Consider the following 14,044-nt stretch of genomic DNA (forward strand, 5'->3'; position numbering starts at 1 on the left):
AACAAATCAGGAAATCTAGAAATGGTAAGTGTACAGGGTATAGAGCATTCCTTCAGCATTTCTTATGAGAGCCCTGAAAGTCCATGGATTTCACTGTGCCACCCAGGGAAGGGCAGAGAGGAAACACCTGGTGGAATCATAACAGAAACCAGTCTGGGTTGTGAACAAAGACTGATTCCTGCTGTCTAAGTAGCACAACCCTGATCAGTTGTCTAAATTTGGTATAACTTTGCCGTCATTTTTTTTCCTTAAGTAAATTGGTAGTTTTCCTTTAATAAATTCCAGTTCTTATTTATTTTAATCATATACAATTGTATACTAAATTAGTTTCAAATTTTTTCTTTTAATTTCCCATAAAGGCCTACAGCAGTGAACTCTTTGGTTTCAAAATATGGATTTCAGGAACAGCTCCTTTACTGTGAGTTTTGTTTAAATTTGTATTACTTTGGTTATGAGTGTAATTCAGTAATAGAGTGTGTGCTGAGAATTCACAGGTACCTGGCTTTTTTCCCCAGTGATGAGAGAGAGAAATGTTATTTTTATTTTGCTTTTTGAAGACAAAAATAGGAGTGGTGAAAAAAAGAGGGAGCTAGAAGTGAGGATCAGAGGAAGAGAGGTGGTTTGGTTTGGTTGGGTTTGGTTTGGTTTGGTTTGGTTTTTTTCATTCACGTGATTTTGTTTTTGTAAGTACCCATCTGAGATTGGGTGGACTCATTTCCTTGGATCTCAGGAGGATATTACTCAGTGATAGTGGTGAGGATCCTTTGGTGAATAAAATTATCAGGAACACAGAAAAGAGAGGAAGAGTCTGGGGTCACACAGCTCTCTTGAAGGGCATACATGTAATGCCCAAGGATTTCCCAGTAGGTTCTGCCTCCTACATACTCCATCAGCACCCAATCGCACCTCTCTAGGACCAAGAAGATATCAGCATCAACAGTACAACACTGCTTTATAGACCATTAGTGAAACAAAGTGATCTCACTTTTTCTTTTTTTAATTCTTATTTTTAAGAGTATAATATAACCATGTAATTTTTCCCTTCCAGTTCTGCCCTTAAACTTCCCATATATGCCTCCTTGCTCGATTGCAAATTGATGGCATCTTTATTAATTGTTGTTGTTTGGTAATGGTGGTCGTGGTGGTTGTGTGGTTTTGTGTGTGTGTGTGTGTGTGTGTGCGTGTGTGCGTGTGTGTTACTGGATAACTAATTAGGATGCTGTTCCCTGAGGAAGACTTCTCCTGCTCTGGGCATTTCTTAGTTGCCTGTGTTAAGGTTGAAGCCTCATGGGCTTTCTTCTATCACATTAGTGTGTCTGTTGTTGTGGGCATCTGCATTGGTAGGATCTTGACATTCCTAGGAGACTCAATTTCACAGTAAATTCCCTGTTCCTCTGGCTCTTTCCACCCTCCTCCACCATAGTTCCCGATCCTAAGGGATAAGAGTTGTATTATAGATGTCCATTGTGTCTGGGCCCCACAGCTCTGCCTTTCGATTGGTTGGGGTTTTCTGTAATGGTCTCATTGTGTTGCAGAAAGAAGTTTCCTTGCTGAGGAGTTGGAACCACACTGTGGGTATAAGGACACATATTCAGAGTGTAGCTTGGGATTATGCTGGTTTTAGTAAAGTGGTGGTTGTTGGTTCTCCTCCAAGAGGCAATACCTCTCTTGCCTCAGGTACCATAACTGTACAAGGCATGATTTCCCTCTTACTGAGCATGTATAAGGTCCAATTAATTTTCCAATTGGCTCTAGAATTATGAGACTGGTAAAAGTGATAATGAAATTTGTAGCTAATATTTGTTGAATGCTTATGATATACCAGCTGATGATAGCATTTTACTTAAACACAGGAACCTTATGACATAGGTATTGTTATTATCCCCATTTCACAGATAAGAAAATAAAGGCATGAAGGATATTATTTGTCCAGTATTTTATAGTTAGTAGATGGCAGAGTTGAGGTTTGTCCTTGAACACTGGAGCCACAGAAGCCACCCTCTGAGCAGTGGCATTTCTTTCTGCTTTAGGAATGGTTGGTGTGTTGCTTCATGTCAATCAGAAATGTTCTAGCAAAGGAAAGTGGTCTATGACTTTACTTCACACTGCAGAGTCTAATGCATCCTAGAGCTTTGGTTCTTCTAACTATTAGAAAATTGAATGTAATGCTAGTGATTAAAAAATAACTAAGTATTTGGTCACCTGTTTTTCATCAAACTTTAAAATAAATGATCATACAAAGTAATGGGTTTTCTTATAGACATGTGTCATCTTTTGTTTTTAGTTGTTTCCGTTTTTACTACTCTCTCTTACTGGTCCCCTCCCTCCCCAAATAGTTCCCTCCCTTTTGCTTTATGTCACATGTATCCCATCAGCCCCCGTTCCCCTTCCTACTCTCTTACAGTGTGTCTTCCTCTCCCATGGCCTGGCTGTCTGGTTTCATGACTAGAAGGTTGAGTTTTGTTCACACTTACTCAGTGTGTACTTATTGCTTGGTTAAACTTACACTAGCTTCTAAATTTGCCCCGAATTACAATCTGAGTAGTGTCATAAATATTGGGATTTTTTTAGTTTGAACTGTAACTTTATGCATGGTGTTAAAATTTTGAATTGTCTCTTAAAAGCATAAACTTTAGGAAGATGGACTGAAAAAGTACTTGGCCTTTAAAAGTGTGTCCCTGTTGTGATCTGTCTGTGTCGTGTGCATTTGCTTTAAGCTGTGCTTGAGGAACTCGTCAGCACTGGCCGCTTACGAGGCACTGTGGTTGGCGGGCGACAGGACAGAGCCGTGTTTGTCCCTGACATCTACTCTAAGACACAGAGTACCTGGGTGGATTCCTTTTTCAGGCAGAATGGCTATCTAGGTAACTATGTTTTCTTTTCTTCAACACCAAAATTTCTTCCTAACACAGAAATATTATTAGGAAGTATTGTACTCTAGGCTCCACATGCATTTTCCCCTGCTTGCTAGATAGATTGTCAAGGTTCTCTTTGACTGCAAAAGTTGTTTCTTTCAATTCTGTGGGGCTTAGGAACTGAAGATAATTCCATTATTACTGAAATACTGAAATTTTAAAATACCAAAAGATATTGATAGTTATTAACCTTCAATATGTATAACAGTGATATAAAATTTAAGGTTTTATTCCCCCAAAGTATCATGTTTAATATAGTGTGATTATTGTTTTATTAAGTTATCCCAGATTTGCAATGCTTACTTTTATTAGCTCTCCACTACTCAGAAACAGTACTAGTATTCTAAAGTGTATTTCTGAGGTTGTGCCATGATTTCAGTAAAGTAGACTGATTCATTTAAAGCAGTGGCCACTTTGTTTGCTGAGTACAGTCCTGATCAAGCTGCAGTGCGTTGCATATTCCCATGTTTTTGAAGAACAGTTTGAATATACTGTTAAATTAGGTACAGGGTTTTGCTCATGGTCACTTGATCTCTGATGATGTGTTCAACTTTAAACAGGTTAGAACTTAGTCTTAATAACTGTACTGCCTTTAATACCAGGAACATCTGTAACTCGGAGTCTTTTATGCTAAGTCGTCAACTTTAGAGAATGACTGCCCTAGTATACAGTGATATGTTTTGAAAAATAAAATTCACCCCTTTAACTGAAAAATTTCCACTGCATTGCTTGGCAGTCTTGTCAACCCTTCAGCTGGAGAAGGGGCCACCTAACTTGTGTTCACAGAGCACTGGAAGCAGATTTCCTACAGAGACCTTTAATAATAGACATCCAAGAATATATTCCTCCAAAAATACCAGAATACACACATCCACAGTCAAAAAATGGGTTTGTGTATAACTTAACTTCTTTGTGAGACTTCTGGAAGATGTGAGTACTTGACAATTCCATTCAACTTCCTTGTGTATTTCTAGAATTTGATGCTTTATCCAGACTTGGAATCCCAGATGCTGTGAACTATATAAAGAAAAGGTATAAGAATACCCAGCTCTTGTTTTTGAAGGCAACTTGTGTTGGCCAAGGACTCGTAGACCAGGTGGAAGCATCAGTAGAGGAAGCCATCAGCTCAGGGACATGGGTTGACATTTTGGTATGTTTAACCTTTTTCTCTTATTAATTTTTGGTTAAACCAATAATAAGTGATGCTTTACTTGGATGTGCACATTTTAGAAGTAAGCCATGTAAAACTAATCTTGCCTTGTTACAATAGAAATTTTATTATTTTAGGCTGATGTTTTTAGTGTACATAACCAAATCCAAGACTGTAAATCTCAAAAACAAACAAGAAAATAATCTAGCAGCTATATCAATCCTGGTAGTGAAATTGATGAGACTTTGCACATCTGTCTGAGTTTTCTTCCCAGTTGCTGTGACAGATACCCTGACAAAAACTAAGATCAGAGTGAACAGGCTTGTTTAGCTTACAGTTCCAAGTTGCTAGTCTATCATTGGGGAAGTCACAGGAGCAGGATTATGAATCAGCTAGTCATAGTACATCCACAATCAAGGTTAGAGGGCAAACTGAGGCACATGTGCTTGCCAGTGTGTGATTTCCTTCCTTCCTTTTAATTCAGTCCCGGACCTGAACCCAGGGAATGTGCCATTAACTCGTAGGCTGAGTCTTCCCTTCCTAATTAACAGAGTCAAGGCAGTCCTCCACAGACATGCCCACAGGCCAACCTGATCTAGAGTGCCTCTCACCGAGACTCCCTTCCCAGGTGTCCTGTACTGTGTCAAGTTACTAGTTGAAAGGAACCACTATGATTTTTTTTTAATTAATCATTTTATTCATTTACATTTCAAATTATAACCCCCTACTCAGTTTCTCCTCCACAACTCCCCCCATCCTATTCTCCTTCCCCTTTGCCTCTGTGAGGTGCTTCTCATCCACTCACCCACTCTTACCTCACTGCTCTACCATCTCCCTACGATGCATCAAACCTCCATAGGACCAAGGGCCTGCACTCCCACTGATGACAGATAAGGCCATCCTCTGCTACAGATGTAGCTAGAGCCATAGATCCCTCTCTGTGTACTCTTTGGTTGGCGGTTTAGTCCCTGGAAACTTTGGGTGGTCCAGTTAGTTGATATTGTTCTTCCTATGGAGTTGCAAACCTCTTCATCTCCTTCAGTCCTTCCTCTAGCTCTTCCATTGGGGTCCCTGGGCTCATTCAGATGGTTGGCTGTGAGTATCACCATCTGTATTGGTTAGATGCTGTCAGAGTCTCTCAGGGAAGAGCACCCATATCAGGCTCCTGTCAGTAAGCATTTTTTGGCATCAGCAATAGTATGAGGGTTTGATGTCTGCATATGGGATGGATCCCTAGGTGGGGCAGTCTCTGGATGGCCTTTCCTTCAGTCTGTGCCCCATTTTTTCCCCTGTATTTCCTTTAGACAGGAACAATTTTGGGTTAAAATTTTTGAGATTAGGTTATGATGTCTTATCCAAGCATGAACAACTGCCCTAGCTTCAGACATCCTATTGCACTTGCTTATCCTTTCTCCAGTAATCTCTGCTAATGTGTTAGCATGCATTAGCATTATTGTTCAAGCTGTACCTCCCCTTCATTATTCCAAAGGGACACTTACATGTGGGTAAAGGTTAGCTGGAGACCAGTCTGTTATTTCTAGTCAGAGTATAGAAATTAATTATAATAGAGGAAGACTCATGCTGTGGTTACCAAATTTCTTAAGGCATCTTTATCCTTACAGCAGGTTTTAGGTAGTTTCTGTGTGATAATCACCACTATATATGCTATACATTTGGAAGACAAAACAAATGACTTCTCTTAGGACAGGCAGTACATAGGGGGAGATATATAAAATAGTAATTCAAAATAATAATTTGGATGATAGAGCTGAAAGGAAACTTTGTATAGGTAAAATTATCAGGACTTACTGGTGAATTGTTTGTAGGTCTGTACAAGAAGAAGCACAGAGGGACCTTGTGGGTTCTGGTGGTGGTTTGCCAAACTTGACATTTGTATAGGGCATGCAAGTGAAGAAGTGGGCTAAAATAAAAATGACATACGACTCTAGAGCAACAAGTGCTGATGGGCCCAGTTACAGCTTTGCAAGTTAAGATCGTGACTGCTTCTGAAAGCCACTGGCTTCAATGAGGTTACTTGAGGGAAATTGTATTTATAAATATATCTACTCATATATATGTATATTATATGTATGAAACAGATAACCTGCATTTCCCTGCATTTTCTTATTTTCATTTTGCTTGTGAACTTTAGCCTCTGCTACCCAGTTCCTTGTCAGTTGAAGACGCTGCTATGCTGCTTCAGCAGGTGATGAGACCGTTTGGCAAGCTCGCATCAGCTACAGTCTTTAGTGACACAGTTGTGGTGAGTGAAAAGTTCATAAATGACTGCACAGGACTGTTCAGCGAACGGATGCACCAAAAAGCTGAAAAGGTATTTCAGATTTTCTTCCACCTGCTAATCCTGAAAGTGTTTTCTCTCCTGTTAGGGTCATCTAATATATTTTGGGAAATGCCATAAACAGTCTGACCACCAAGGAATATATCATTTTATGTAATTCTTTTTATCTTCTCTAGGATTTATTATTCTTTTTCTTCATCTACATTAGAACCTGTTAAAAGTTAGAGAACTAATTTTACAAATTAAAATCTTATCAATAGAATTACATAGTTTCCAAATTAGGTTACCAAAGGCTTTGATCCACTGTTAAAACAATGAAGAATGTAATGTTACCTGTATATAAATCAAACTTCTTTTGTGCTCTGAGATCAAAGAAAGAAAAGCACTTTCTTTGTTCATATTTTTAGTACAAAGCCTGTATACCACCACAGACAATCACGAAATCTAGCATAGCCTCATTAATTTTACCTGATTAGAATAAACAGGGTAACAGGGAGAGAGGAGATGTTATTATCAAAGTTTACTTGCTTTTCAAGCATGACGGTGCATTTCTATAATCCCAGCTCTCAGGAGCTAAAGGCAATAAGCAGGAGTTTAAGTCTCATTTAGACTCAAGGTCTGCTCTGGACTGTATATACATAGTAATAGTCTGTCTTAAACAATCTAAATATGATGTTTTTTAAAATATATTTTGATTTTATTTATCCTTGTGTGACCATGTCCACATGTGCACCTGTGTACATGTCGATATTAGTGCAGAGACTATTAAATCCTGAAATTTAAGTTCCAGGCAGCTGTGAGGCGCCTTGTGGGTGCTGGAACCCAACCTGGGTCCTCTGCAGAGGCACGTGCTGCTCTTCACCACTGAGCCATCTCTCTAACCCCTGACCAAATTGGTTTTTAAATTTTTACTTTTTTAGCTCTACAACATAAAGAAACAAATACACCCAAGAGGAGTAGACTGCAGGAATAATCAAACTCAGGGCTGAAATCAACCAAGTAGAAACAAAAAACTATATAAAGAATCAACAAAACCAGGAGCTGATTCTTTGAGAAAATCAACAAGGTAGATGAACCCTTAGCCAGACTAACCAGAGGACATAGAGACAGTATCCAAATTAACAAAATCAAAAATGAAAAGAGAGACATAACAACACAAAGTGAAGAAATTAAAAAAATCATCAGATCCTACTACGAAAATCTATATTCAACAAAACTGGAAAATCTGGATGAAATGGACAGTTTCTAGACATACCAAATATCTAAGTTAAATCAGGATCAGATAAACCATCTAAACATCCCCATAACCCCTAAAGAAATAGAAGCAGTCATTAAAAGTCTCTGAACCAAAAAAAGCCCAAGACCAGATGGGTTCAGTGCAGAATTCTATCAGGCCTTCAAAGGAAACCTAATACCAAAACTCTTCAAACTATCCCACAAAGTAGAAACAGAAGGAACACTAGCCAATTCATTCTATGAAGCCACAGTTATATTGTGTTTTTCCTCTTTGAGATGGAATGTTTTCTGTCTAATCAGGAACCTGTGACAATTTTCTTTCATAGAGGACTTCATAAGAGATTTTTTTTCTACTTTTATCATGTTTAATGTTCCAAGTAGATTTTAAAAACTGGTTGAGTGCATATTACTTTTAGCCTCAGAAGACATCATGTATATTAAAGAAGCATGTAACTATTATTAATTATTTTGATGATTTTTAAAAATTTTTTTTTTTACTTTTTAACTACTGTCCAAATGTATTTTGATGCAGTTGTGCTAGGACCAACTTCATAGCTGTTCAATTCGTGGTTGTAGTTCAAGCCTCTCCTCGGATAAAACAGGCCCTGTGTCTTAATGTACTGTTATTGAATTCAGCAGGCCTATGCAGTTTAGCTGCACTCTTTGTGTTTAGCTGTACTCTTTTAAACTTTACTCATGCAAGTATAAGGTAGTTTTCTGCAATTACTCTGTTAGGCAGGCAAGAATAAAAATATATAGATGTGATGTTAGTAAATGTTAAGTTTAAATATGTTTATTCTGTACTTAGACAGGTAGACCTCTGTATTGCTTATTTAAAAAAAAAATCCTATGGAAAGGATATATGTAAATACAGGCTAGAAGTGTGTGTGTGTGTGTGTGTGTGTGTTTGTGTGTGTGTGTGTGTATGCGTGTGTGCGCGCTAGTGTGTGTCAGCTCCCAGTTCTTTCTTTGAACACTTGTTTAACTAAAACAAAAAAGGAATTTAAAGAAAGGTAATCTTACCACTGGGATCCTCATTATTAAGCATTTATCTTAGGAAATCTAAAAGGAAATGATAGTATGTTAGCTGTGAAAAAATTTTTTTGTTACTAGAAATTAAAGAACTATGTCTTATAAAAAAGAACTGATTTCTGAAGCTGGAAATAGTTCATTGTTGTTTTTGTTAACATAAAATTTAAATAATAGAGATCATCAAGAACTAAGTCATAGGAAAAATAGATTTATTTGAATTGGTTTGCAGCCTGTAATCATGAGGGTGGTAGCAGTTTCCATGCCTTTCTTGTCATTTCAAGTATCCAGGTGGCATTGTACTGAAGAGAGTCTCAAAAACAAAAAAAGGGGAAGTGGGCAACAAGGTGTTATATTGTATTTGTGGTAAAACCAGCTGGTTACTGCTGGAGAACTGCATCTGTCAGTCAGCAGTCAGGTGCTCCGTAATTACAGGCCACTCATTTTCACTAGACAGGGAGAGGTACCGAAGCTAAAAAAGCAGTGGATGCAATTGATGCTTTAGGAAGACTCAGAGCAGCAGTCATAGATTTAGCAATGAAACCTAACAAGTATAATTATGCATAAGTAAATAAACAACTTCTTGGCTATTTGAAATGTTATATATATTTTGCCTACCAAAAAAATGTGTTTTATTTCAGGAAATGAAAAATAATCCTGTGCATTTAATCACTGAAGAAGACTTGAAACAAATTTCCATTTTAGAAAGTGTTAATACAAATAAAAAGGATAAAAAAGATGAACGCAGGAAAAAAGCAACAGGTAATAATAAATCATTGATAACTAAGAGGCAAAGATGAGTTGTGTATAAACACGTGCTCAGTGAAAAAAGGGGTTTTCTGGCACATTTCCATTTTTGCATATCAGACAGCCCCGCTTCTGACGTCAAAGCAGTGCTGGAGCTGTGACAATACCTAACTACATGGTCCCCAAAGACAGTGTAGGAGCAGACAGCATGGTGCTGGCACATCTCAGACACACGGCTCCCAGGGTAGAGTGGATGCCAACCCAAGTAGCTTCAGCTATCAGATCCAAACAAAGGGCTGAAAACATACATGGAAAAATGATGCTTTTTTTACCAAGTGCTGCTGGGAAAACTGAGTTTTACTTTTTTGCGTGAACTTTGTACTAAGGCCATTTGAAGGTTTTCTTTTATTTAATAGATTCATTTTTTTTATTTTAACAGCTAATCTGAACCAAATCCTGCTATTAAATTTTAAGGTTTTGTCTAAATTTTAATTTATGTATATGGATGTTTCCTCTATCTATGCCTGTGCACCACATGTATACCTGGTGCCTGAGGAAGCCAGAAGAGGACAGGAAATGGAGTAACAGACAGTTGTAAAGGTGCCACACTGGTGCTGGGAATCGACCATGAATTCTCTGTAAGAGCAAACAGTGTGCTCTTAACCACGGAGCCATCTCTTCAGACCCTAATAAGTTAGATTTTAATCCTGAAAGTGGAAATGACACGTATTCTGGTTTTGTGTGTGTTCATGAAAAGATACAAAGCCTGTTTTTGTGGCTTTCCATTTCTTCTGTTTTCCCCTCTGTATTCTCATGTTTGCCAGGTTCATACTCACTTCAAGGCCGCTGTACTAACAGGGCTGCTTAACTTCATCGCTTCTTCTAAACTGAAAGAAACTGGATTCTTCTTTCATTTTGAGTTTGATTCCAAATGTCATTTCCTTGGGTGCCTTTCTAGTACCTTTCAGTAGAGACCGGATTTGTATTGTCTTTCCTGTTTGGGTGCCACACTGGTGTGTTATATTGTTGGAAACAGTGCCTAAAGCAGCACTTGGCATAATTAAGGCTTTTTAAGCAAGCAGATCTCCCTGCTAACATTTTATTTTAACCTCTCTTAAATATAGACTCAGTGGTAATCATTCTACGTAGTACTTTCATTTAGAAACCTACAACAACATGATGTGTATTTTCCTTGTTTTTCCTAGTAGAAACAAATTATTAGTGCTATGCCAGTACCAAAAAGTTTGATATTCAGCCTTCTCATTAATAAGCACACATGTATCAAAACATATGCTTAAAACATAATTTTTGCTATGAAAATTCATTCCTGTTTTATTAATTAAGAATGATCCTCTTGTAAAACCTTGTTTTGCAAGACTCTTGAAGTATTTTTAATATTTTCTCCTTTCTTTCAGAGGAGCCACAATAAGTTACCCCAGTGATTCCTAATCCTCATGCATAAACTTTTTCTGCCACTTTATTTTGAGTGATATTTAGAAATACACGAGTGTTGATTAATGACTTAAGTCAATATAGTTGCAAAATTTCTTTCTCAGAGTTTGAGTCATCTAGTACTTTCTTCTGAGTGACTGCAATTGTATGCAATTGTATTGAACTATACAGCATGAGTGATGTCCAACCCAAATGCCTGGCATAAGAAACTTGCCACCAACTAGTAGAGATACACTTCACTTTAGGCAGATGGTTTTATTTATTTGTTTATTTTTATCTTCATAAAGTCAAGGAAAATAAATTATAAAATATGATGAAATCTATGATAATTGTGCTTAGATGCTAGAAAACTAAATTTACTTTATAAAATCACTTTATTTTACTCAATAATCCTCATGATGAAAACTGTTTAACACTTACAACCCACTGAAAGATGAGTGTTCTGTTTTATAGACAAGAGATCCTAAATGTAGACATCAACAGGCAGGAAACTACCTCAGTAGTATGGCTTGATTCTCACACATAACACTTGAGCTTCTCTAGTGATTTGTATTGAACTCTTTAGTCAGTAATTGAAAATAATTTGATGATTGATAAGTTAATAAACTAATTGATGATGTTGGTTTTCTGCTACCGGCTTAATATGCACTGGCATTTATCAGGTTTTTGTTACTTTTTAGCCATTTCACATTACAAATTTATAATTTAGGTGAGTGGTGGGTGAGTGTGACTCCTAACATGAGTAGCAACCAGTCTTTTCCCCAGGATGGCCAAAGCACCGTGAAATGTCACAGTAACGAGGCTTGGGTAATGCTGTGATAGCAGACATGAGGAAGGGAAAGGAGGTTTCGAGTGGATAAGAAAGGTGACAGGGTGCCTGAAAAGGTGGCTCAGTGGCTAACGGCAGTTAGCTGCTCTTCCAGAGGACCCTGGTTCAAGTACCAGCACCCTGTATGGTAGCTACCAGCCATCTGTAACCTCAGGTCCAGAGGATCTAACTGACTCTCTGGTCTTAATGACACTGCATGCGTATGGTACACAAACACATGGAGACAAAACACTTATACTTTAAAAATACTCATGATTTTTAAAAAAGAGGAGAAAGAAAAGATGAAGGGGTGGATTTGGCTGAAAACATGAGCTACAGAGAACTGGCAGCCTTGAGTATGTTACAGTTTAAAACAGTTTTAGGAGATTGCTGAAGTTCAAGAGAGCTCGATTTTTAGTGATAGAGTTGATTTATTATTGTTATCATCCTTAGCACCTTAATGTGGAAACTGATCTTTAAAAGAATTTACATGTTTCTTTAGGTTGCTTTTCCTTTTTCTGTTACATAGTTTAACATAGTAATATGGTATCATTGTTTTCCAAAACTTGTTCATAATACTAACTGACATATTTCTACCAGAGGGCTCTGGAAGTGTAAGAGGAGGAGGAGGGGGTAATGCCAGAGAATATAAAATTAAGAAAATCAAGAAGAAGGGAAGAAAAGAAGAGGACAGTGATGATGAGTCTCAGTCATCGCATGCTGGTGTGTAGCTTCAAGTTCACTATTTATTTGTGTGTAGATGGTTTTCTTAACATGTTCCTTAAAATGAATGTAATTAGCTACATATGTTTATAAAGAAAATATTTATTTTGTATTTTTAGTGACCACAAGTTTTACAGTTTAATCATATAAAGTATAAACCTGTTTCAGATTTCAAGCCACAAATTATCATATAAACGGAAGGGGCCTATTATGGTCTTTAACAGTCAAGTCTCTCATTTTAAGGTTTGTTGATATATATATTTCTTCATGTAAAAACAACACAGCCTATAGTTAACTGTATTGCCTCTCATCCCCAGTGATAAACCCATGTGACAGTTTATAAAATTGGACAGTTAAAATACAAAAGAACTGAAAAGTGATAATACTGGAAATGAAATTCCTATCAAGCCATGCTTGGAGGCACATGGTTATAATCTCACCACATATGAAATAGAAGCAGAAGAATCAGTTTAAGGCCAGCCTTGAGATGGAGGTCACAGTGGGCTACATGAGACCCCCGTCTCCAGACTAAATTAAAACTGAAGTCAAGTTTAATGCAGGAGTAGTGCCTGGAAAAGCTGACTCAACCTTCCTGAAGCTAGCTGCAAGTGGGGGGGCTTAGTATTGACTCATTTACTGATATTATTTTAACAAAAGGGATGAAAATTTTTTAGAAGATATAAAATAGGAAAACACAAAAACCAAAAAACAGCCAAAGATCGGGGGGTGGAGGTGTCTCTGTGACCACCAGGGATAGCAGAGGGTTGATCCACGTGAGGCAAGAAGGAACTCTGGTTCAGCATTGCTCAACAGCCAGCATTGGTTCAAACGTCTAGAGCCTGACACAGGTAGTTTATTGTGGGCATATTTAAGTACAATTTGGCCAAAGTTTCTTGGTACATCACAGTCCTCAGTGAACAAAGAGGCATAATTACATCAAAACTCTTCTCAAAGTACATACCACTTCTTGCATGCATATGAGTTCTAGAGATAACCTCCATGTCTTATCTTAAGGGTATAGGGGAGGATCTGGTATGGTTTTGGTCATAGATGTTATAGAGGTCATCTAGGCTATTGACCACGTCCAGTCCTGGTTGTAGGAACTTGGGGAAGTTCTTGGCTATACAGATAACACAGAGGTCATGTAGATATTAGCTACATCTGGTACTGCATGTGGAAGCTTGCTATGGCCTAGTCCTGGATCACCTTAGGCTGCTAGCCACCTCCATCCCCACCTTTCAGGCGGAAAACAGTTCCATATCTTCCTTTGAAACAACAACTCTGCATGTTTAACATTCCTGGTTTCCTCAGTGCTATTTGTGAACATAAAGACCTTTATGCTCCCAATACCTTTTTACCTTGAAAGAACTCTAGGAAATAAGTGGAGACATTAAAAGGTGAAGAATAGATATTGGAAGCTGAAGCAGAGAATCATGTACTTGTTTGAACTTTGACAGTACATGGCCGGTTTGTTACATATATCTAAGATAAATTAATTAACTGCCATTGCATCTTCTAGTTCCCAGACTTCTTAATGTTTGCCAAGGTTAACTGTGCAAAAGACATCATATTTTGTTTTTCTAAATACAACGTTTTTCATTTTTAACATGAAACATAATACTACTCCCTCCTGTATCCCCAGAAACAGTTACACACACACACACACACACACACACACACACACA

General features: G+C 37.8%; 1 protein-coding gene across 2 annotated transcripts in view; it reads left to right on the top strand.

The window, feature by feature from the left end:
• Ufl1 (UFM1 specific ligase 1) overlaps nt 1-14,044 on the top strand; it is a 33,366-nt gene that overhangs the window by 11,922 nt on the left and 7,400 nt on the right. For both annotated transcript variants that reach the window (XM_031366478.1, XM_031366477.1), the window contains exons 7-12: nt 360-418; nt 2,718-2,864; nt 3,890-4,065; nt 6,218-6,397; nt 9,271-9,391; nt 12,237-12,359. In XM_031366478.1, coding sequence (XP_031222338.1) covers nt 360-418; nt 2,718-2,864; nt 3,890-4,065; nt 6,218-6,397; nt 9,271-9,391; nt 12,237-12,359 — 806 coding nt within the window. The remainder of the gene's footprint in view (nt 1-359; nt 419-2,717; nt 2,865-3,889; nt 4,066-6,217; nt 6,398-9,270; nt 9,392-12,236; nt 12,360-14,044) is intronic.

The sequence above is a fragment of the Mastomys coucha genome, unplaced genomic scaffold, assembly GCF_008632895.1.
Source record: "Mastomys coucha isolate ucsf_1 unplaced genomic scaffold, UCSF_Mcou_1 pScaffold14, whole genome shotgun sequence".
Taxonomy (NCBI): Eukaryota; Metazoa; Chordata; class Mammalia; order Rodentia; family Muridae; genus Mastomys; species Mastomys coucha.